At 44.5% G+C, this 25,421-nt stretch overlaps 1 protein-coding gene across 2 annotated transcripts in view; it reads left to right on the top strand.

Moving 5' to 3' along the window:
* Positions 1–25,421, top strand: part of Ipo5 (importin 5) — a 47,534-nt gene that overhangs the window by 11,291 nt on the left and 10,822 nt on the right. Inside the window, exons 3-16 of one of the 2 annotated variants that reach the window (XM_050150374.1) lie at positions 572–665; positions 6,624–6,704; positions 9,200–9,392; positions 10,979–11,081; positions 11,794–11,890; positions 12,239–12,343; positions 14,278–14,400; positions 14,481–14,601; positions 17,875–17,962; positions 20,168–20,274; positions 22,582–22,706; positions 22,797–22,886; positions 22,956–23,129; positions 24,538–24,756. In XM_050150374.1, the coding sequence (XP_050006331.1) occupies positions 576–665; positions 6,624–6,704; positions 9,200–9,392; positions 10,979–11,081; positions 11,794–11,890; positions 12,239–12,343; positions 14,278–14,400; positions 14,481–14,601; positions 17,875–17,962; positions 20,168–20,274; positions 22,582–22,706; positions 22,797–22,886; positions 22,956–23,129; positions 24,538–24,756 (1,716 nt within the window). In that variant the 5' untranslated portion in view covers positions 572–575. Of the gene's footprint in view, positions 1–456; positions 666–6,623; positions 6,705–9,199; positions 9,393–10,978; positions 11,082–11,793; positions 11,891–12,238; positions 12,344–14,277; positions 14,401–14,480; positions 14,602–17,874; positions 17,963–20,167; positions 20,275–22,581; positions 22,707–22,796; positions 22,887–22,955; positions 23,130–24,537; positions 24,757–25,421 lie in introns of those variants that run through there. The other variant, XM_050150372.1, reaches the window with a different exon arrangement.

Here is a 25,421-nt window from a genome sequence, read left to right as displayed (position 1 = left end):
GGGAGGACCCAGGAGCTCCAAACCCCGAGGGCGCGGCCCCAGCCCGGGCCACGCGCGGAAGGGACTCCCGGCGGCGGCGCCGAAATCTCCCGCGCTCAGGAGCTGGCCCCTCCTCCCAGGCCCAGCCTCACGCCCTAGCAGGCGGCCTGGCCCGGCCGGCTCCGCCCCACCCGCCCCGCGGCTCCCCAGAATCCCCCCCAAACCAAGCCGCGCAGCCGCCCCGCCGGCCGCCGCACACACCCGCCGGCCCCGCCTCCCGGCGCGCGCTGGAGTGACGACACCGCGGGGTGCGTGGCCAATCGGCGCGGCCCTCCGGGAGGGGCGGTCTCGGACACGCCCCTCCCCGAGCCGCAAGCCAATGAGGCGCCGGCGCCGGCGGCCGCGGCGGGGTGAGAGGGCGCGAGGCCCCGCCCCGGCCTCCCCTTGCCCCCCCCTCGGCCCCGCCCTGCCCGCCCGGCCCCTTAGCCCCGCGCCGCCGCTGGTGCCGGTCGCCGCGCTGGGCCCGCCCCCAACCCTCCCGCCGGCCCGCCAGCGCGCCTCACGGCTCCCTCCTTCTCTCTCTCACGCCTAGCGCAATGGCGGCGGCCGCGGCGGAGCAGCAACAGTTCTACCTGCTCCTGGGAAACCTGCTCAGCCCCGACAATGTGGTCCGGAAACAGGCGGAGGTAAGCCAATCGGCGGCCCCGGCCGCCCGGCGAGCCGATCCTTCCTCCCCCGCCACCGCCACCACGTCCTCGGCCGGCCCGGCCCGGTGGCCCTCGGAGCTCGTCGGCCGAGCGGCGCAGGTCGGGCCCGGCTGGGCGGACAGTGGCCCCGCAGCCCACGTGCGCCGCTCCCGCCCGGCCCCGGCCCTTCCGGCCCGTGCAGCGGCGGCGCCGGTTGCCTCCCGGCCGCCCCGCGCACACGTGCCGCCGCGCCTGACGCGCCCGCCCCGCCCGCTCGGCCGCCGGCGAGCCCCGCACCCTGTTCCCGCTCTCCTCGCCTGGCCCACCCGAGCGGCCAGACCCCCGCATCCCCGGCCCGGGCCCGCTTCCCCCACCCGTGTGCTACCTTCCTACAGCCCGGCCTTGGGAACCGCGTGTGTCCGTCCTGCCTGTCGCTGCCTGGCGGCGGCTTCCCCTTAAAGCCCCTTTCTGGTTTCTAGAACGAACTGCAACAAGCCGGTGCCTCCAAGCTGGTGGGAAGTTGCCTTTAAGGGATTCTTGCTAACCACCTCGCTCTGCTCTTCCTTCGAATTTTGTCTGATCTCTGGAGATTAGGGTTTATAAATGGGATGTACTGGGGACTGTGGCCGTCTAACTGGGCCAGTACCGTGTCTTTTCATAGAACCCATACCGTTCTCAGTCTTAGTTGTTAGAGAGTTTCATTTCTGATGCAATTGTCAGCCCATTTGTAAGTCAGATTGTTGGTTCAATAGAAGACGGGTGATACATTGTTAATCTTGAGACCGGGATTTTTGTGAGGTAACTTCTAGGAAAGTCGATACGTGGTGTTCTTTGCGACCATGTGCCTGAAGTTTTTTGGAGACTCACTGAAGTGTTTGGATACCTTTGCACAACGAAGATGTATTTTACGTGGAGCTAGTGAAGTTGGCATGTCTTTTATATTTACCGATCTCAAGTTGAGAGCTGTCTTTTGAAGTTAATTCTGCTTTTGAGTAGAAAGGGTATTCCAGTCACACTTAGTAGTTTAGTAAGGAAATGTGTTGGAAATTTAATTCAGTATGAAACGGAGCTTTAAACTGTGTCTTTTTTAAAAAATTAATGGAGATGACTGGCTGTAGTTTACACAGACCCTCAAACTTGTGACAGTACCCCTGAGTGTTGTTATGCTTCTTGAGTGTTGGGATTGCGGACATGCGTTCCCATGCCTGCCTTATTCATGAAATGAAAACAGCGCAGTTTTTAACCCATTCTCCACGTTACTATTTCATGAGTCTTCCTTGGGAATGTAATAAGCATTCATTTGTGTGCACACCAGTGTTATCTGAGTGGGTTTACAGTACACATTATTCTGCAATTTGGATTTTCCACTCGGTTCATTTTACATTGTCACCGCGAAGACGTTACATTATATAGATAGGTGCATTGTTTATATCAGCATCTCCTTATGACTGGGTAACTGATGCTTCTAGTGTCTTTAAAGAGTACTGCTCATAGAAGTCCGCGCATACTTGTCTGTGCATGCTTTGCAAGGTTTATTTGTAAGGTGGTATAGGTATTTAGAAGTAGCGTACACGTGTTACTTGCAACAGTTTGCACTTGGGATATGATGATACTGAACATTTTGATACTTTCTGCAAACTCGAGGAAATTTTTTTAAACCAAAGCAAGTTCTTAATCCCACCCTATAATAGAAACTTCCCTGTGTTGCCGAGCAGAACTGCATTGTAATTAGTAAGCTAGTTTAATTCAGCCCCTTCCCTCCAGTTGCCTAAGTCTCCATTGTCAAGCCTGGTGGGGAATCTCTCTTCTATTGAACTAAATACCAGTGTCTGGTTCAGCTTGAATTCCAATTTGGTGCCTGTTGTAAATCCTTTATCTGTTACATCACTTGAGGGGATAGTCAGTAAGTAGCACTCAGCACATTTTCTCATAAAGAACAATCGGAAATAAGTACTGTGAGTACTCAGTCCGTGTCTGTTCCTAGAGGAAACATTCAGATACTGCGCTTTTGCTTAATAGATCTGAGAGCAAGCTTACATAGAAAGTAAGTGTTGTGATACAGAATTTTTCTTAGCTTGACAAAAGAGTAAATCCTGGTTGGGGGGCTCCTTGATACCAGATAGTCTACGAAGTTGTAAATATAGCTCTCTAGAAAAGCAAATATTGGAGGGAAAATTCCCCCCTTTTGCTTGGGGAAGTAAACCTTTTTATAGGTAGCCTAAACAAAATTGAATACTAAGTCTGATAAAGACAAATATGGAAATGTTTTGCTGCAGCTGAAAAATTGACATGGGCTCTGTGAATATATTTGTAATTTACTCAGCCAAAATAAAAATATAAGAAGTCTTGGTTGAGGTCACTTTTACTCATCTATGAAGTCAGGTACAGTGAAAGTCATACTGTTGTGCTTTGTGAAAGACTTGTCATCTTTTAGGCTGTTTCTCCATTTGTGCAAAATCTACAAGGTCTTTCCAACTTTACAGACAATGTTTCTCATATTTAAAGAAATGATTTTGAGCGGGTGTTATAGCATACACCTTTAATTCCAGGACTGGGAGTCTGAGGCAGTTGGATCTCTTTTCAAGGCCAGCCTGGGCTGTTGAGTTCCAGTCCTGCCAACAAGGGCTACATAGAGACCCTATTTCAAAGAAAAAAGAAAAAAGATTTTTGAATTCCCGCATGTCTCAGAATACAATAATTAACACAAATAAGCAATTAAATAAATAATAAGCAATTCAAAGGCATCTATGGTATTGATAACTGAACATTTTATCTGACATATAATGTATTTGTTAATTGTATATGAATTTTAATCTTTTTTATTGTTGTTGTTGGTTTTTTAAGACAGGGTTTCTCTTTAGCTTTGGAGCCTGTCCTGGAACTAGCTCTTGTAGACCAGGCTGGTCTCGAACTCAGGGATCCACCTGCCTCTGCCTCCCAAGTGCTGGGATTAAAGGCATGCGTCACCACAACCCAGCTGTGAATTTTAATTCTTAATACTCTTCATCATTAATATTTATGTTGAAGAAGGGTAACATTGGAAAATATATATTATTAAGGAGCCAAGGTGTTTATAAAGTAGAAGTTCCTTCCCTCTTGCATTTTTTCATGCACAGAACTGCCATAAATATTTATGGAGTGACTGAGATACTTAACATCTCTCCATTGTGAGCAGGGAGGGGAGCCAAATATCTTGATGTGTTGTATACACATCATGTCATCCATATACAGGTATATATGGTGGAATCATAGGGTCAAAATTTCATTTGCCCCAAGCCTGCAATGAACACTGGACATGGCAGAGTAATGCTAGGAATAGTTCTTATATTTCAGTGTCCTGGACACTTGAGATAGAAAAAATGAGCAAACTCAATGCCTGCCTTTGTGTATCTTGGTCTGGGCTAAGAAGATAGGCCTGACCCGGCTTGTTCCTTTGCTCAAAGCCCTTACTCTGCTACTTCTCTGAAGTGGCTGTAACATGTTTCCTACCGTTGGACATACAATGGACAGACCCTCTTTCACGAGTTCCATGACATTCATACTGAATTTTCCTGTCATGAACTTATCCTGGAACTGTGACTGTTTGACTAATGGTCTTCATATTGTGTAAGACCTGACATAGTGGTATTGATATCCCCACCTGGATAAATCCTCAAATTATGCTGGGCTTTTCAAGAATGATTGCCTAGGGGAGAAATTGTTTTCAATAACTTATCAGAGCAAGGAGATTTACTTGTTAATTGTTGGTAGCCTCTGCAGTGGGTCTGAGTGCTAAGTGCAAGGAATCAAGAGATGGTTATTACATTGTTACTGTTCTGTGGGGCTTGTGGGATATTTTGTCGCTTGCTTACTATTTGTATTTTTGTTTTTTAGGCATCTTTTTTAGAGTCTCACCCTGTAACCCAGGCTGGCCTTGAACTCCAGGCGGTGTTACCTTCAAATTGGCCTCCCTAGTGCTGTAATTATAAGCATGAGCCACCATAACCAGCTCCATGAGACCTTTCTTTAGTGACAGCTTTGCTGGATTTTTAGTTGCTTTGGTGAAAATTAAGTGAAAAATTTCAAGATACATATCCATTTTTGTAATCAGCCTTGTGAATATCTTTTACATAAATTATCTCATTTTTTTGTATAAATAAATTCAGCCCAGCTTCTCAGTTGTGCATACCTTTGAGCATAGTTTTCAGCATTAATAGATCCATATTTTATTACAGTGGGGCTGTGGGTAGGCCCACCTTCCCTTGGAAAGGTCTGTTTTTCCTCAGACTGAGATGGTCAAGGACTTTAAAGATGGTGTGAGCCTATATAAACAGAGGTCTTTGAGTTGGCTAGTCCCCAGAATGAAACCCAGAGCTCTTGGTACCAGACAGATTCAAAGGATGGTTGCCTTGGAAGATGAGCTTTCTGTCGTTCTGCTTCATCTTGTCACTCAAGGTGTGGAACGTGATCCCTTGTCTGTCAGTGTCTCAGGTGCTGGGAAGCCCTTAGAAGTGCATAAGGGAGACACGCTGTAGGCTTTGTTGTCCTCCTTCATGAGTTTAAAACCCAGTGACAGTAAGCAAGGTCTCCTCCAGACTTAGACTGCTAAGAACTTAAAATCTCCCTAGTAGGCAGGAAGAGGTCATCACAAAAAGGCTTTTCCAGGTGAGGTGTTCCAGTTATGCTTACATGATCTAGGGTTCCAGGGAAAGAGGCCCATTGTCAGGCAGAGCTCTGCACATGAATTCTTGCCAACATAAGTTAAGACTTGTTTGTAATCTAGTCTAGCAATTGTCTTATTTTTTTATTGTTTGGGATTTTAATATCATTATGTTTCTCGCTCCAAACCCACCCATGTACCCTTTCCTGCTTCTCCTTCACATTTGGGACTGTAAAAGAAAAAAATTGTTCCTGCATGCATATGTGTATGTGCATATATATTCCTTAATATGACTTGCCCAGTCTCTGTGTTACTTGTATGTATGTTCTCAGGGCTGACTGCTTCTGACTGATGTTGTCTACCTTTTTGATATTTCGAGACAGGGTTTCTCTAGCTTTGGAGCCTTTTAGCTCTTGTAGACCACGCTGGCCTCAAACTCACAGAGATCCACCTGCCTCTGCCTCCCAAATGCTGGGATTAAAGGTGTGCGCCACCACCATCCGGCATCATCTGCCTTTTTAATTGCCAGCAAGTTTGTTCCGATACTATTAAGAGGAAAAGGAAAGAGTTCTGGACTCACAAAACCTTTTTAAATAGATCCAGATACAATCCTGGTGTTGGTTGAGTTGGGAGGGGGCAAGTTTCTCTCTGGACTACAATTATTTGATGTTTTTAATTATATAATAAGGTATTAGAATAATCCTTCCCTAAGGATTTGGATGCTTTCCCTGTTCTGTTGCTGTATCTAAGGTATGGATTTGATGTTGTCGTAACTGATTGGCGCCAGCGCTCCATAGTCAACAGTGTTGACAAGACAACGTAGCTCCCTATAGTGAGGGCAGAGCACTTATTTTGTGGTCAAGCTATAGTTGATAGTTTTGGATTTTTGGGTTGGTTTGTTTTTGTTTTTGTTTTTTAGTTATCTGGATGCTTGGTGTCCATGGAGACTAAAAGGGGATGTTGGATCTCCTGGAACTGGATTTGACTGTTGAGGCCCACAGTGTACATGCTGATAATCAAACCCAGGTCCTTTGTAAAAGCAGTCTGTGCTCTAACTTCTAAGTTGCCTTCTAGATCCAGACTTGACAATTTTTTTTTATGATTGTGGGATGTCAGTTTTTGTTGACCAGAAGATGTAAATTTTGAAGACACACAAAATGAAGAGGTGAGTGGAGAGCTCCTGCTCACCTGTCTAAAGAACGCTCTCGTCACAAGAAGCTCAGCATCAGTCGACCGTCCGCATCCAGTCTTTATTTCCTCGCTGACTTGCTCATTGGATTCTGACATTATGTTCCAACCTTGCATTATCTCTCGTGCAGGAAACCTATGAGAATATCCCAGGCCAATCCAAGATCACGTTCCTCTTACAAGCCATCAGAAATACAACAGCTGCTGAGGAGGTAACACTTGAATATTTTGTTTGAAAATAATTCTCATGAAGTAAATGGTAGTATTAGGTTATGGTCAGAGTCCTAACGAGAATTTTAACTATTTGTTATTAAATATGAGAATTTCCTTTTTACAACCTAGATATTTTTAAGGTAGATGAAAGTTAGTAGCTTTATGCATAATTACTTTTTTAAATTTTTATTTCAATTTGAAATGGGGATCAGTGTATCTCAGGCTGACCTGCAGAATTCATAATCCTCATGTCTCTAAGTGCTTGGCATTACATACACAGCAAATAATTTCTGTAGCTATAAAAATTGATTTCTTTCACTGAACTATCTCAAATAAAGGAAGAAAGTTCTATTCACAAAGCATTTGGGGAAGTTTTTTAGATTTATTTTGTGTACATGAGTGTGTTGCACACGTGTATATTTGTGCACCTCACATGTGCCTATGGATTGCTGCGAACCAACCAGCATGTGGGTGCTAGGGATGGAACCAGGTTTTCCTCAAGAACAGCAAGTGCTTTTAACTGCTGAGCCATCTCCAGCCCCTCACATAGCATTTTAATGTTAATCATATATTTTGAAAGTAAATTTATAAAATGTATGCATATGGCCATCTCTAGATGAAACGTGTGTTGAAGAGAAACATGGGAACAGGTTTTAGGGTCTTTGTAGCCCAGGCTGACCTCGAACTCAGACACCTGCCTCTGCGCCCCTTCCCCCCAGTGCTGGGATTAAAGGCGTGTGCCACCACACCCGGCTGTTGATATACACACACATTTAGAAAAGGACCATTTTGGAGTAGATTTAAGCACAAAAGAGAAGGGTACCCAAAAAGAGACGCCCCAGATCCGTGTGTGTGTGTGTGTGTGTGTGTGTGTGTGTGTTTGGAGGCCAGGGGCTGATTTGGGGTTCTTGTCTTTGCAGTATGTGCATTTGGAGGCTCTTTAGAATGTGTGTCATCCTGTATGTGTACATGTGCATTTGGAGGCTCTTTAGAATGTGTGTGTCTTCCTGTGTGCGCATGTGTATTTGGAGGCTCTTTAGAATGCGTGTGTCTTCCTGTGTGCGCATGTGTATTTGGAGGCTCTAGAATGTGTGTGTCTTCCTGTGTGTGCATGTGCATTTGAAGGCTCTTTAGAATGTGTATGTCTTCCTGTGTGTGCATGTGCATTTGGAGGCCACAGGCTGACTTCAGGTCTCTTCACAATTTCATTTCACTGTCTTTTGAGATGGAACCTCTCACTGAACCTGGAACTTACTGATTTGGCTAGACTGCCTGGTCAGCAAAGCAAGCCAGTCACTTTCTCCTGGTTGTTTCCCAGTACTGGGATTATAAGCATATGTTACATACCTGGCTTTTTACAAGCACTTTGCCAACTGAGCCATCTCTTCTCAGCCCACCTTCTTTTTTTTTAAAAAAAAAAAAGTCTCCACTGTCGCCAAGGCCAGCTTTAATTGTGACAGTCTTCTGTGTCTGCCTAGGCAGGGACTCTTAGTACAAGATCCAGATGTACTGGGATTTTAATGCATTTCCCCTGTGGTAAAATGGAGCTATTAACTGGGCTCTTATAGTTTGCTATTCTTGAGTGGTTAGTACCCAGTTTTCATTGTTTCTTATCATAAAGTAATATCCTTATAGTATTGGATTCCTCTTACTTGGAAAGTATTCATTGGCACACACACACACACACACACACCACCCCTCCCACCCCCACACCTCCCCACACACCCCACTCGCCCACCCCCAGCCTACACAGCGGTCACAGAGGCCTCTCTGGAAAAACACTCCATAAATGCTTCTGGTGATGTTTGTTACATTTAGAAAAACGGTATGAGACAGCCCCTCCCCTTCCTACAAAAAAGGTGACAGCTAGTGCTTCTACACAGGGGAGCTTGGTTAACAAGACAGCTACCTAAGATTGTGGAGCAGACAGTAGCTGTGAACTAGCCTCCATGTCTTGATTGTGGCATTTGTCTCAGCTTTTGTTTGCTAAACTTAGGGAATATTCCACAGAAGCCATCTTAAATAAAAAGCACTCCACAAACTTTAAATGTGAAACTAAGAACGTACACATGAGGTCAATCATCTTTTCAGTACCAGCAATCCTGTGGGTTTACTCACACTAGAGAATCATAGAGATATGGATTTCATAATATTTTACGAGAGACTAAATGAAGTTTACGTGATGTGAGTCCTCCAAACTGAGCAGAAGGTTGGGTAGGAAAGGCCCCTGCTATAGAGCAAAGCCAGGTTGGGCAGGTGGATTACAGTTCTTAGTAAGAGTATCCAGGCAGGGTATTGCACTGAACCCTCAATCAAGTGTTGGGGTTTCTAGTAGACTATTGTGACTGTAGAAAGAGTTACATATGTTCCTAAAAACTAAAATGTGCCTTGAAATGAACTGTAAAAGTGGGACAGGGAGACCGTCCATGGCAGAGGGTCGGAAATGTTTTCTCTGGTAAGACATAAGGTTAATAACAGTGTTATCTATTTATAGGCTAGACAAATGGCCGCTGTTCTCCTAAGGCGTCTTTTGTCCTCGGCGTTCGATGAAGTCTATCCAGCTCTGCCATCAGATGTCCAGACTGCCATCAAGAGTGAACTGCTAATGATTATTCAGATGGAGACACAATCTAGCATGAGGAAGAAAGTCTGTGATATTGCTGCAGAGTTGGCCAGGAATTTAATAGGTGTGCACAGTCGGGGGAAGGTGTATTTGTTGCTTGTGTTTGTTAGTTCGTGTGTTTTTTGAGACAAGATCTTGATTAATCTTAAATTGTTCTAGAACTCCCCTGTAGCTCAGATTGACATATAATACACAGTTCCCTGCCCCTTCTGCGTAATGGGTTACAAGTGTGTGCCAACATGCCTGGCCCTTTTTTCTCTTCTTTCCTTTCACCTCTTGAGACAGGATCTGTACAGGCCAGGCAGGCTTCCCACCAGTCCTGCCCCTATTTTTTTTTTTTTAAATATTTATTTATTTATTATACAATATTCTGTGTGCATGCCCGAAGACCAGAAGAGGGCGCCAGACCTCTTTACAGATGGCTGTGAGCCACCATGTGGTTGCTGGGAATTGAACTCAGGACCTTTGGAAGAGCAGGCAACGCTCTTAACCACTGAGCCATCTCTCCAGCCCCAAACTGTAATATTTTACAATATGTATAGATACCAAAGAACTCTTCTATCCAAAATGAGTATGATTATAGACTCTGCATTTAAAGCCAAAAATTACAGATGTTTATGAAATCTAATTCTAATGCCTTTAACAAGTTCTTTTCAAAGTACCAATGTAGACTTTTTTGTTTTTGTGATTTAGGGTCTCATGTAGCACAGACTTGCTTTAAACTTGCTAACTGCCCCCTCATTCTAGGTGCTAGGATTCCAGGCATGTGTTGCTATGCCGATGTTTTAAGGTTTTTTCCCCCCTGAGTTTGGAGTACAACCTTGTACATGTCGGAGAATCATTCTACCACTGAGCTACAACTGAAGCCCCCTGGGAAAAGTTAGTGTGTGCGGTAGAATGTCCCGTCTTACTATACGTGTAGTCGTGCTTAGGTTGGTATTGTGTTGTTAGGAGTAGTACTTACTAGGATGCTCTGGGCTTAGGATTTAATGCCTTGGACCACAAATGGAAGGAAGAAACAAGAGCACAGTTCTCTTTCTAATGTCCAGCGTCATACATGCTAGGCAAAACATTCCACTATCCTTAAACTATCCTTGAACTTGTGGTTTTCCCGTCCTAACCTCTTGAATAGTTAGGATTTTAGACCTGCACCACCAGATCTGGTCTTGTTAAGTAAACATTGAGTGCACCCCATAGCACTTACACTGTACAGTGTATGCTGTCCCCATGACTGTATTAACAGAGGACAAAGGCCAGTCTGGGACTGTATAGTGCCCCTGCCAGCAACAAACAACTGTGTCAACTCCCTCCGTGGGCCCTGGGACTCAGTGCTCTCTCCATTTGAAAGTGATAATTACTTTGATTTCAAGTTTGGCTCTGCCTAACTGTGTTTGTGCTTGGATTTACTAGCAAATACTTAAGCAAATGAAAGTCCTGCCTCTCTGTCGTCTGAGGATAAGCAGTGGTTTCTCAGCATGAACCTTTAAATGCACATTTGTCTTCTCAACCTGCAGTGCTGTTTTTATGGTTAGAGGGCTGCTTTAATGGATCCTTAATAGCACGGGGGCATTTGCACTAGATGCATTTTGACCCAGACACAATGTTTTGAAGTTTGAGCTGCACACTTCATGCCTGGACTTTGTATTGTAGATGAGGATGGCAACAACCAGTGGCCTGAGGGTTTGAAGTTCCTCTTTGATTCCGTCAGCTCACAGAGCATGGGACTCCGGGAAGCTGCCCTTCACATATTTTGGTATATAGTCTGTTCTAAGATTTTTAAGATTTTAATGTCATTAACACCTAAAACATTTTAGCTCCTTGTTTTTAGCCCAGCAGCTTTGAGAGTTGAAATAATTTCTTAAGTTGTATTTGTTTCAGAAACAAGTTTGAAGGAGAAACAGCTGCCATGTTACACTTGGCAGTTGTGTGTTTCTGACAATTCTGGATCTTTCCACTCATTCATTTGAACACAGGACCAACTGTAACTTTGGGGAAAGCACTTTGGTAAAGATATTTTGATGGAATGCTTGGAAACTGTTTCCTGGGTCTTTGTGGTCATGTTTTATAATAAACTGTGTGGAGAAGCAGTGGTTAGAGCTCAGCATTTGGTGACTGACTGCTCTGCTGTTACATTGCTGTCTGTTTAAATACACCCCAACATGACTGCTGTAGTTGTGAGTTTACCTTATCCAGAATGAGTAAAAATGTTTCATTTAGTGTTTGCTAAGTGTAAAGTAGAACAGCTTACATGCCCTGGGTCCCCAAGACTAGGAGGTCAGAGAGATGGGTGAAAGGATAAATCGAGCACAGGGCCCTGGAATGTGCAGCCTCAACCACCATGTTGTTCATTGGGTGCCGAGAGAAGGCCACTTAGAGTGTGTGCAGGCACTCTGACACGGTTTAATGGGTTTAGTCCACACTGCGAAGATATGCTAGGTTTTAAAGGCTTATTTGAATCTCTTTAGGAACTTTCCTGGGATTTTTGGGAACCAACAGCAGCACTATTTGGATGTCATCAAGCGGATGTTAGTTCAGTGTATGCAAGATCAAGAGCATCCTTCGGTAAAGCGTTCACTCCCACGGTTGTGCACTGAGTTAGTGCAGTAAAGGCTGTCTCCACTTTTCTTCCCCTTCTTCTCAGTTTTGTTTACTCCTGTGGGTGTGTGAGTATTGGCATGCCCGCACCAATAAGAAGGGGGCACCTTTGAGGAGTTGATTTTTTTTTCCTTCCACGTTTGTGTTGGGGACCAGGCTTGTGCTGCAAACAGTTACCCCCTTAGCCATCTTGCCAGCACCCCAAGCCCCAATTTTACTTTTGTACCTTAAAAATGTGAATGCTGGGTTCACTGACGGTTCAGCTTGAGTCTGACACGTGTTCTCATCTGTAACCTCTTTCCACCTCCGTTTTAGATCCGGACGTTGTCGGCCAGAGCTACAGCCGCCTTCATACTAGCCAACGAGCATAATGTCGCTCTGTTCAAACACTTTGCAGACCTGCTACCTGGGTTCTTACAGGTAAGAGAACACCTTCAAACAGACAATCCTGCCTCATGTGGGTTTCCAAGAGATTCAGTCTTCATTAGTTGTATAGTTTGTTGTTTCGTTTCTTCAGTCAGTGTTTATTGCCTGTAGTGCTGGCATTAGCAACAGTAGCGAGCACTCTGGTGTGTGGGCATCAGAGGGAAAATGGGGATCCAGTCCTTACCTGCTGAGCCTAGCTTTACCTCAGACTCAAATCTTTTGGATTGTTGTTGATTGTTCCTCGGGGATTTTATGATTTTGTTTTTTGAGGGAGAATCCAAGGTAGATTCTATGTGCCTCTTACTTGCTAGATAGTCAAGGATAACTTTGAACATCTGATCACCCTGACTCCTGGAGTTTACACTGGTTGTATGAGGAGTGAGGGTGGGACAGGGCCTCCCTGCATACTAGACAAGCACTAGTTGAACTACATCACCAACCCCTAAAAGACTTCTTTAGTCCGTAATAACTGCAGCATTTTCTGTTGTGGAGGTAGTATAAACTCCTTCCTGAATTACCAGATGGCCTATGAGTACAAGAAGAAGCTAAGGTGGAAAGAGTGCCTTTTCCAGAGCGCCGTCCTGGAAGTGAGAATATCAGGACTACAGAAGGAATGCTTGCTGGCTCGGCCACACATAAACTATCAAGCTTGTGATTAGTTTGCATTGTTAGCTCCTTGTGACAAGTTACTGTTCTAAGGCTGCCCCAACCTCAGTCACAAATCACTGTGATTCTCAGTCTTGTCCAGTACCAAGCTCCTGTATTTTAGCAAATAGATGATGTCACCCTAAAAGGAAATCGTGATGTGACACACAAAGTGAGTGCAGGTCTTAAATGCCATGTATGTGTCCCAACAAGTGCTTAGTCTGTGAACAGTGCCCAGAGCAAAAATTTTACAGATGGAGTTGATGGGGCCAGTTGGTGGCTCACACCTTTAATCCCAGCACCTGTTCAAGTACGAGTTCAAGGCCAACCATGTCTACAAGACCTAGTCAGGATAGCCAACACTGTTGAAGCCCTGTCTCGAAAAACCAAAACCAACAAAAAAGTAATGTTGATAAATCAAGCACCACTTTGCTTTTATGGTTGGTAAGATTCCTTGACGGGGCCAGGGCAGAAGGCTCAGCCGGGAAAATGCACCACAGTGTCCCTGAGAAGGTGGAGCTGTGGGGTCACTGGATGACCAGTCTGGAAGTGATAAGGGAAGATGCCCGCTGTTGACCTCTGGCCTCCATATATGTGAGCCTACGGATAGTAGTGTACTCCCTGCAGGTTAAATGCTGTTGAATTTGCATGTGACCCTGTGTGATCTGGTGCACTTGAAGAAGTGCTGCCTCGCAGTTGTCTTGCTACAGTAACCTCTGCAGTGCAGACAGCAATCTGCAGAGGGCATCCTAGGCATCCCTCCTCAGGCACAGTCCTCCAGTAGTTTGTTGATTTTTAAAGATGAGGTCTCTGTAGCTGTAGCTGCCTTTGAACTCTTTATCCTCCTGCTTCTGTCTCCACTGTGCTAGGATTATGAGCCACATCTTAATCACACTGATGCTTAATTTCTTTATATATACATGCACACACACACGCATGCCTAGTGGTAGGGTTGCTAGACTGTAATGGGGTAGTACTAGTGTTGTGGTTTTTGGTTTTGTGTTTTGAGAAAACTCCACAAGTCCCAACCAGTGTCTTATGGTTGTAAAGCCTTTTTACACAGTGAAGATGCTGTTCTCTTATGATTTTGGTTTGCTTTTCCCATGACTTGGGCTTCAGTCTATTTTGTGAATGTGCCTAACATTCCTGAAAAGCTATCCTTTTGACTCCAGTTGGAATATTTGTATTTGCGTAATTGCATTGGTCAAATACTTAGTGCTTCCCAAAAATGTTGTGGCTGATGAGGCGTCCTTTCATACCGTGCTTTCTGTCTTGTCATTTAGGCTGTCAATGACTCGTGCTACCAGAACGATGACTCGGTCCTCAAGTCTCTTGTGGAGATAGCAGACACTGTTCCAAAGTATTTGCGTCCTCATTTAGAAGCAACTCTACAGCTAAGTCTGAAGGCAAGTTAAACCCTCAATAAATGTTGGTAGACGTGAGTGATTGTCTGAACTACTGAATGTGTACAAATTTGTCTTTGTAGTTGTGTGGAGACACCAACCTCAACAATATGCAGCGCCAACTTGCCCTCGAAGTGATTGTGACCCTGTCTGAGACCGCAGCTGCCATGTTAAGAAAGCATACCAATATTATTGCGCAGACTAGTAAGTCAAAACTCTCCAAATACTTCAGTAACGAGGCAAAAATGTTGAGTAAATTTGCTAGGGTTTGTGTGGTTTCTCAGATTTATTCAGAATATGAGACTGTGTTGAAGATTAGATGGATCTGGGGAGTATTCTGTTCAGGTTTGCATGAACCTAATCTTGCGGATCTGCCTTTAGGACTTTACAGATCCCTGAATCCTGGTGTTAAAATTAAAATGGCATTCTCAAATCATCTCCACAGCTGCTAGAGTGAAAGGCAGTGCAGAGAGGGCAGGCGTGACAGCAAACTGGAAGGCAGGACCGCAGCACAGTGACGAGGGAGGGCTGCAGCCTCACAGGAGAGGCACACATGTCCGTAGTTATGCTATGGATATCGTCTTGCTAGAGACAGCCTGGTCCTTTCTTCATAAGTTAGACTCAGGAAGTAACTGTACCTGAGACGTTTGCAGTTTCTACACTGGTTGATGAGTTTTAAAAACTTGTAGGAACAAGGAAAGAACCTCATTGTTAGTGTTTGTATTGACAATTCCAGATGAAGTGTGGCAGTAACATACTCAGGTGGTTATGTGGTGTCAGAACTGATCCTGGTCACTGCTGTGAGAACACTAAACGCAATTAGAGATAATCCCTTAGAGGATGAGAACCAGTCGGTCACCATTCCAAGACGAACCGTCCTCAGGTCAATCTGAACACTGCACTGTCTTAGAATTCTAACAGCCCATGCTGATAGACCTGATCAGAGGTACTTGGAGGAACACAGTCGTGAGTAGCCAGGTTTAGATGAACATAAATGATTTATTTTTTTTTCACTTTAAATCTTTTTATTGTTTTTATTGGGCTATGCATTTTTCTCTGCTCCACTCCCTTCCTCCTCCCTCCCTTCGACCCTCACCCATGACCCCCATGCTCCTAATTTACTCAGGAGATCTTATCTTTTTCTCCTTCCTGTTAGATCCATATGTCTCTCTTAGAGTCCTCATTGTTGTCTAGGTTCTCTGGGATTGTGAATTGTAGGTGGCTTTGTTTCTTTGCTTTATGTCTAAAAGCTGCTTACGAATGTGTACATATGATATTTGTCTTTCTGGGTTTAGGTTACCTCGCTCAAAATGGTTCCCCCCCCCCCCCCCAGACAGGGTTTCTCTGTGGTTTTGGAGCCTGTCCTGGAACTAGCTTTTGTAGACCAGGCTGGCCTTGAACTCCCAGAGATCCGCCTGGCCTGCCTCTGCCTCCCTGGGATTAAAGGTGTGCGCCACCACAGCCAGGCCTCAAAATGTTTTTTTTCTAGATCCATCCATTTGACTGCAAATTTCAAGATATCATTATTTTTTCTGTTGTATAGTACTCCATCATGTAAGTGTACCACATTTTCCATATCCATTCTTTATTTGAGGGGCATTGAGGTTGTTCCCAGGTTCTGGTTATTAGAAATAATGCTGCTATGAACATAGTTGAGCACATGTCCTTGTGGTATGATTGAGAATCTTTTGGGTATATACCCACCAGTGATATTGCTAAGTCTTGAGGTAGATTGATTTCTAATTTTCTGAGAAATTGCCATGCTGATTTCCAAAGGGCAGTACAAGTTTGCACTCCCACCAACAATGCAGAAGTGTTCCCCTTACCCCACATCCTTTCCAACATAAATTGTCATCAGTGTTTTTGATCTTGGCTATTCTCACAGGTGTAAGATTTCTCTGATGGCTAGGGATGTTGAGCATTTCCTTAAGTGTCTTTCAGCCATTTGAGATTCGTCTGTTGAGTTTGCTCTGTACCCCATTTTGTTGTTGTTGTTGTTGAATTATTTCTCCTTTTGATGTCAAGTTTCTTGAGTTCCTTGTATATTTTGGAGATCAGCCCTCTGTCCGATGTGGGGTTGGTATACCCTTTCGGTAGGCTGTCGTTTTGTCTTGTTGACCCTGTCCTTGGCTTTATAGAAGCTTCTCAGTTTCAGGAGTTCCCATCTATTTATTAATTGTTTCACTCAGTGTCTACTCTGTGCTACTGGGATTATATTTAGGAAGCAGTCTTATGTGCCAATGCATTCAAGTATACTTCCCACTTTCTCTTCTGTGAGGTCCAGTGTGGTTGGTTTTGTGTTGAGGTCTTTGATGCACTGGACTGGAGTTGAATGTAGGGTTTGTTGCTGGAGGTGGAGGAGCCAGTGGGTGAGACAGGAAGAGCAGAGGCCGTGGCTCTGACCTGGGAGATAATTCACTGGGACAACTGTTTGTAGAAGAAAAATCTCAACCTCAGATATGCTTTAAAAAAAAGTTCAGGGTTGATGAAAGGCCTAAATATGGATAGGTTTTATAAGTAAATGTTTAATGGGAGTAAGATTTAGAAATACAGACATTGCTATATTTGCAAATTCTAAGAAAAAATTTTGATCAACCATCTGTCAAAAGACAATGTTCAAGACTAGCATATTGCAGGCCTACCTGGTCTACCTGAGACCCTCTCTCAACATTAACAAAACCATAAGCTAAATAAACAAACAAAAAAGCTTTAATTTCTAGAAATAGAAATTCATAAGACAAGATTCTGGCTTAGCACTGCTAAGTCTCAATACAAACAAGAATGACTATGAAGTATGTCTTAAGAGTTGATGATGATGATGGTGGAAAGGGAGGGAGCTAGGAGCACAAGTCTCTTCAACTTCCGTCTGTGAACTGGGGAAGTTCCCACGAGAGTTTGATTATCCTTACAGCCTCTTAAAAAAAAATAATAAAAGAATTAGCTAGGCAGTGATAGCGCACGCCTTTAACCCCAACAGAGGCAGAGACAGGCAGATCTCTGTGAGTTTGAGGCCAGCCTGGTCTACAAGAACTAGTTTCCGGACAGAGAAACCCTGTCTTGAAAAACAAAACAAAACAAAAAAAAATCAAAAAAAGAATTAAAACAGTTATTGCCAAAAGTTAAAATTGGAGGGCAAAACCAAACCTATTTTGCGGACGCATGCTGTTGTACCGTGGTAGTCACAAAAGTGATTTACAACACTCACAGGCACTTGGCCTCCGTGGGACAGCTGCATGGCCAGCCCTTTTGTGTCCTCTTAGCTAAAGCACTACCTGGACAACCGCACTGTCACTGGTCAAACACCTCTCCCCCAGCTGTCTCTCCAGCTCATCATGAGCGTTCCCGACTGAGTTTGCTTACACACAAGCATGTGAAACCTGTGTTTATGGAGGGATGGCTGGAAATGTGTTCCCCTGGAGAAAGTCAGTCTCATTTAAAATTAAAGTTCAGTCTTGATCTACAAATTCTTGACTTTAGTTCCTCAGATGCTGGCCATGATGGTTGATCTAGAAGACGACGAGGACTGGGCAAATGCTGATGAGCTAGAAGATGATGACTTCGATAGGTAAGCACACCACACCCTGGGCTGGAGGAGGCTCAGAGTGAGGCCTGGGGGCTCTGAGGCTAGGCCTAGTTCTTTTTCTCTCCTTGCTGCAGCTGAGTAAAGAATTGCCGTTTGTTTGTGTTTGTGTTAATAAAGTTTACATTTTTAATGGGTTTTCAGAAAACTAGTAAATAGAAGTTTTAAAAAAACCTATTTTTTCATCATGAAAAATATCCATGGCAACAGAAGTATTTGTATTGGTCTGGGCTTCTCTTCAAGAATTAAGTTTAAGATTGAGGGGGTGGGGAGGGGTGGGGTGGGGTTGGAGGTCTAGGTGTTGTAATAAAGCTAGTGCTCACTTACAATACTTTCAGCAGAATTCCCCAGGAAGTGCCATAGTTCCCATTATAAGTTAAGGTTAATTTCGTAGTGATGCAGGGGTGACCAGATTTGCCGTGATTTATTTTGGCTTTGGATGCCACCAAGAATACAGATTCATAGGGCGAAGTCAGACTAAAATGGGAAGTCAGTGCTGCGAGATTTGTTCAGGGTCACATAGCCATTTTTCTTGTTCTTTCTAGTTCATCATTCAGTATAAGCTGCCAATTTAACAGAAGCGGAGCTCCGCACGTCTGACTCACATGTGTTAGGAGCATGGCTGGGAAGCAGCACCAAGGCTCGGCCTGTTGCTCTCAGTGTCTGACGTGTTGCTGCTGGCCTCTACCTGCGCTATGAGCAGCACTGAGGTTCCGTTGATTTAAGAAACTACTTTGTAAAATTGGTTTTGGCTTTTTGTGACAGTGTTTCCTTATCCTGGAATTTACTCTATAGACCAGGCTGGTGTTGAACTCACAGAGATCCGCCTGCCTCTGCCTCCCAAGTGCTGGGATGTGCCACCACCACCCAACTTTTAAAAAAATTATTCTTGTTTATTTGTTTTCGAGATAGGGATTCTCTTTATAGTTCTGGCTGTCCTGGAACTCTGTAGTGGCCTCAGTCTCAGAGATCCACCCGCTTTTATCCTGGGAGAAAAGCCTGGCACCACCAAACTGCTTTTTCTAGAAATGATAAGATTGTTTTTTTATTTTTGTTTCTGTTTGTTTTTTGTTGTTGTTGGTTTGGTTTGGTTTTTCAAGATGACGTTTCTCTGTAGCTTTGGAGCCTGTCTTGGAACTAGCTCTTGTGGACCAGGCTGGCCTCAAACTCACAGAGCTCCACCTGGGATTAATGGGTGCTCCACCAACACCCGGCTCCATAAGATTCTTTCTCTCTCTCTCTCTCTCTCTCTCTCTCTCTCTCTCTCTCTCTCTCTCTCTCTCTCTCTCTCTCGTGTCTGTACAGAAACTTAGTTTTGAATTGGCTAACTCTTTTAACTTAACCTGTTTTCTCTTTACCTACCCTTTGCCTTGGGGCTTTTTACCTTTTCTTCCATATATCTTAATTTCACTTCTTTTAGTGTTTGCTTCTAGCCCCAGGCATCACTCTCATTCTTTCCTCCTTTTCTTGTTCCTCATTTCCAAACCTAGATTTCTCCTATTTATTCTCTGCCCACCAGCCTTGCCTAGCCCTCTACTGTATAGCATGTTGGCCGTTCATGTGCCTTATGCAGGCAAGCTGAGACAAATGCAGCATAAACAAAAGCATGACCTTACATCATTATACAAATGCATCATAAACAACTGTAACACACCTTTACCCAGCTAAAACAATATTCCACAGCACTTGCATGCATGTGTTGAAAATGTGTAGTGCCCCACATTGAGAGCTTGTGGGAGGAGTGTCCCTGTGGTCTGTTAGTGGTGTGCATCCTGGGAATACCCGAGACCTCCGTGGAGCCCGAGTCTCACTCCTGCTTAGTTGTTTGCCCTCTGCCGCAGGTGAGCTGAATGTGTTTTTAGGAAGAGAGAAACACGACTTTCCTCAGTTGCTTTTGCTTAAATCTTGAAAAATGAGCACTAAAAATAGACGGCTAGAGGTGCACAGGTCAGCCTCGGATGCTTACCTTGTGCACACAGTGCCTCAGCATCCATCCCCAATTTAGCACACAAAGTTTTTATTTACCTGAGTTTTGCCTTCGCTACCTAAAGGATTTTTTGCTCACAATTTTACATACAAAGGCTTAATTCTTCTCAGCTTTGGTCTGATAACATGTTTAGAAGTATTGATTCTGTACTTTTTTGTGCTTATTCTATTGGTGTTGAACACATTGTTTTGCTGTGTGTTTAGCAATGCAGTTGCTGGAGAGAGTGCCTTGGACCGGATGGCCTGTGGACTTGGTGGAAAGCTTGTTTTGCCAATGATCAAGGAACACATTATGCAGATGCTTCAAAACCGTAAGCTCCCTGTGCTCAGATGGTGCCGTGGTGATGTGCCCTCTAAAGCTTAGACAGTCTCTGACAGTGTACTGTTGAGTTAATCTGCTTGTTCATGGAATGCTTAACCTAATTATATTCTACTGATGAGATTCTTCCCAGTCTAAAGCTAAAGAATATCTTTACAGGAGCTGGGAACCTGTTAGGACCTCTTAAGTTCATTGCCAAATTAAACTATATAATAAGACTGTCTCAAAGTTTACCTCTAGAATTAGTAACATAACACAGGGAGAGAAATTATAGATCCTAAAAAAAAAAAAAAAAACACACCCTTAAAGCCGTTAAACGATGTGATCCTCGACCTCTCCCAACCTGTACTTAGATGAACTGAGTGTGTACATAGTGTACCTGCACATGCGCACTATTGTGTGTGGAGGTTCTCTCCATCATGTATGCCAGGTTCAAGCTCAGGTTATCGGGCCTGGCACCTTTGACTCACTTAGCCATCTGCTAGTTCCAACCCTAAACTGTTTTATTTAAGGAGCTAGGGTCTAGCTGTGAATCCCTGGCTGGCTTGGAACTCAGATCTGCCTATCTCTGCCTCCTGGGCGCTAGGATGAAAGGACACCTGACCACACTGTCACTATATTTAACCAAGTTGGAGGTGGTAGCACACTCCTTATCTATTCAAGGAAATAACTGTGTGTTTGAGTTAGGGTCTTACTGTGCACTCCTGACAAGCCTGGATCTTGCTAGTAGACCAGGCTGATTGACCTTGAATTTAGAGTAATCCCTCTGCCTCTGGAAGTAAAGGATTCAACACTAGGCCTTGCTAGAAATACTATTATTGTAAAGAATGACTTAATAAAGCAAAGGGAGAGTTGCAGAAATTACTGCATTTACGTGAATACTCTTAAATACTTTAGGTGAGTTCTCTTGTTCCTTACCATAGCTGTCTGGTCATCAGGTTTCACACATAATCTCTAGAACGTTGTATTTTGTTTCTCAAAGGGAGAGCAAAAAGATATGGAAATAGGTTTGACCTTGTAAAACCACTTGAGAAAGAACTTAGGGGTTCTTTGGCACTGAACCATCCTCAGCATTGCTATAATCGTACTATTTATGTGTACCTTACTTTCTTCTACAAAAGATTTGAAGCTACATAAGCCTGTATTGTATAATGTAATGAACAGGAGTGTTTAGAAATGGACCAGAGGTGTGTCTTAGGGTAGAGAGCACTTAGCATATACAGCACTTACTGATGTAGTTATACCGTGTATTAAATTGTTGTACAGCTTCCCTGTCCTCCATTGCTCAATAGTTTTTAAAATTCAATTCCACTTAGTTAAGTATCAGATGGTTAATTCTTTTTTGGGTGAGTATGTGCCTCCTATGTAAGCACAAAGGGCACTTTAGTGGGAGTCTTTTCTTCCATCGTGGGCTCAAGGAACCGAACTTAGGTCGATTGGGCTTGGTGGCAGGTGAACCATCTTGTTGGACCATCATTGTATCTTTGAGATAGGCCTTGGTATAGCTAAGGCTGGCTAATTAAATTCCTGATCCCATTTCTGCCTCTGGGAGGCTGGGATTGAAGTTGTGTACCACAGTGCCCAGCTACGTTTCGTATTTAATAAACCCCAGAAACAAGCATGCGGGTCCACTAAAATAAACAGTGCTGAGTTAATGTTCTGTTAACCAAAAAGCAGCTAGCCATTATTACTGCTAGAATACAATAAGATTTATCCAATAGCAATTTTTGGAGAAAGAGTATCTTTCCCCTTGGAGTCTCTTAGCTAGTAAACATGGCAGCTCGTTACATGGAAGTCCCAGTGTTTGTTGTTTACAGTGAATCTTGTAGGAAAAATTGTTTTTGCATTGTTTTGCATTTCTGTTTATTTGGTCTCTGAGCTGGAACCCAGAGCCTCTGTCTGGTGTGTAAGCATTCTACCACTGAGGAAGCTGTAGCCCCACCCCAGGAGAAGTCAGACAGTAAGGTGGGCGCCATGGTATACCTGTCTTCCCAGCATTAGCTAGAGTGAGGTGGGATGGTGGCCAGTTCCAGGCTGACAGTGGCAGTAGGAAAGAGAAGCAGCCAGTTAGGCCAAAGTCCCTTTCTCTGATTTATATATGTATGTGACATTGTTCTAAGGAGGCCCAGCCCTGCTTAGTCTCTGAAGACAAACAAGACGGGGCTCCTTCAGGGTGGTGTGGCCATAGGAAAGATTTTAATATTTTTTTCCAAGTACAAATAATTTTTTACACTTGTGTATACCAGAATTAGAATGAGTGTCTAATTACTGTTGTTTTGTGTTTAATTCTTTTCCACAGCTGACTGGAAGTACCGGCATGCAGGATTGATGGCCTTATCTGCCATCGGAGAAGGATGCCATCAGCAAATGGAGGGAATTTTGAATGAGATTGTGAACTTTGTCTTGCTTTTTCTCCAGGATCCTGTAAGTACCAATAAGTATTGTACAAACCTTGTTTAGTGTCCTGTTGAAACTAAGTAATGTGGCCATTACTAACACGGGGCCATGTTCCAGCACCCAAGAGTCCGGTATGCAGCCTGCAACGCTGTGGGTCAGATGGCTACAGATTTTGCACCTGGTTTTCAAAAGAAATTCCATGAGAAGGTATGTAACAAGTCCTTAGCTACCCTTTGAAGGGAGGGCTCGCATCTCAAAACACTTTCCATTTTCTAGGTGATTGCAGCTTTGCTTCAAACCATGGAAGATCAAGGCAACCAAAGGGTGCAGGCCCATGCGGCGGCTGCTCTCATTAATTTCACTGAAGACTGTCCCAAGTCGCTGCTCATCCCGTACTTGGATAACCTGGTGAAGCACCTGCATTCAATTATGGTCCTCAAACTTCAGGAGGTAAGTCTCCAGATCGTCAGAGCCTCTTCACGTGAGATGAGATGAGATTACCTAAACGGGTAAGACCTGAGACAGGGCTTCCAACAAGACCACGGGGCAGAGAGCTAGCATTCGAGGAAGGCACTCCAGGGTGTTCTCCATGAAGTACTTTTGGTTTGGTAGAGGCATTGGTAAGTACTAAAGTTTAATCAATGTGTGAATTTGGGTTGGGGCGCAGAGAGAAAATGGTGACTAACCAGAGTGCCAGAAATGGCAAACATTTGGACCACAATGCCCTTTTTTTCTTATGATTTTGTTTGTTTTTGCATCACTGAATCAAGTCCAGGATGGCCTCAAGTTAGCTTCTGTGGCCAACAGTAATTTCTGGTCTTCAGGCGCCCGCCTCACACTCTCTAGGATTATGGGAGTGGCTGCTACAGCGTGAGAACAGCGGAGACGGCATTGCTGCCTGCTGTTGGCCGTGAGGCAGGCGGGCAGGCTAGAAGAGGTGGGCTGGAATGCCAGCACCTGGGAGACTAGAGCAAGAAAATGACAAGTACAAGGCACCATTGACCCTGTCCTAAGAGAGAATGAATGCTAAGCCTAGAAAATAAAGGACTCCTTTCCTCTGTTGGGCTCAGCAGACCTGAACTCACTGTCACACAAGGTCACACAATTCAACTTTTGTACTTAGAATGGACTACCTGTGACACGCCCACCATAGGTGGCAGCGTGCACGCGGGGCGACAGGTTAGAGAGCAGGTATGGGAAGAGTCAGTCTCAGCAGCCTTAGCAGAGGATCCGTGTCAGATCACATCGGACAGATACGAAGGTGGGAGAAAGATGAAGCTTCAGTGCTGATGAACAAACTGCTGCTAAAACCAGTAATAAATAGATCCAACATGGCTTTGGAAGTGGGTGTGGATAGAACTTGAGTGCGAAGATGAGCGGCCTTGTCGGTCCCCAGAGGGCCCACGTGCTGGGCATATATAAAGACTGCTGAAGAGTTAGTTAAGGGGTACTCGGAGGAGGACCGTGTTCAGAGGTACTGGGGGTGGCCTAGGAGAAAGACTGTTGCCATTGACAAGAGAAATAAAGGGACTCTCGAGACCTGCCGTAGAATATTGCCAGTAGACAGGGTGAGCTCTCTGGTTAGGTCTCTGGTGCAAGCAGAATGTCATTTTTCTTCAAGAAAGAAACGTGGAGGAGGAAAAGCAAGCCTTCCCTGAAGGGATCAGAACAATAAGGAATGGGCCTGGTGCAGTTGCTGCAGCTCTAGGATGGGATGGTAGAATAGTCTCACAGTTTTTCTCAGTGACACAGTAGGGCAGCACAAAATAGAATACTTAACTCAGTGAGGGAAAGCTGGCTTCTGTCTGCTGTGACCCCGACATCTGAAGTTGCTGAAGTGACTCGTGTCTTCCTGCAGCTGATCCAGAAAGGCACCAAGTTAGTCCTGGAGCAGGTTGTGACGTCCATCGCATCAGTTGCAGATACCGCAGAAGAGAAGTTCGTTCCCTACTATGACCTGTTCATGCCGTCCCTGAAGCACATCGTGGAGAATGCAGTCCAGAAGGAGCTGAGGCTCCTGAGGGGGAAGACGATCGAGTGTGTCAGCCTCATCGGCCTGGCCGTGGGGAAGGAGAAGGTGGGTGGTCTCTGTTAGATCAGCCTGGCCAGGGAGAAGGTGGGTGGTCTCTTAGATCAGCCTGGCTGTGGAGAAGAAGGTGGGTGGTCTGTGTTGTTAGATTGGCTGGCAATGGTTCTCTCTGAATGCTGGATTGTTTTTGTTTGTTATTCTTTTTTTTTTTAAAGATTTTATTATTTATTTATTATGTATACAACATTCTGCCTCCATGTATGCCCGCACGCCAGAAGAGGGCGCCAGATCTCATTACAGATGGTTGTGAGCCATCATGTGGTTGCTGGGAATTGAACTCAGGACCTCTGGAAGAGCAGGCAGTGCTCTTAACCACTGAGCCATCTCTCCAGCCCTTTTGTTTGTTATTCTATTAGGGATTCTTTCTTGTTTGTTGGTTTATTTTTTTTTTTTGATATTTATTTATTCATTATGTATACAGTAGTCTATCTGTGTGTATGCCTGCAGGCCAGAAGAGGGCACCAGACCATTACAGATGGTTGTGAGCCACCATGTGGTTGCTGGGAATTGAACTCAGGACCTTTGGAAGAGCAGGCAATGCTCTTAACCACTGAGCCATCTCTCCAGCCCTGTTGGTTTATTTTTTAAGACAATTTCTCTGTGTATACTGGCTATCCTGGCACTCTGTAAACCAGTCTGGCCTCAAACTCAGA

Source organism: Alexandromys fortis, unplaced genomic scaffold (assembly GCF_014885135.2).
Source record: "Alexandromys fortis isolate MF-2015 unplaced genomic scaffold, M_Fortis_MF-2015_v1.1 scaffold_66, whole genome shotgun sequence".
Taxonomy (NCBI): Eukaryota; Metazoa; Chordata; class Mammalia; order Rodentia; family Cricetidae; genus Alexandromys; species Alexandromys fortis.
Note: the sequence above shows the minus strand (reverse complement) of the source record. Positions and strands in the feature narration are given on the sequence as shown.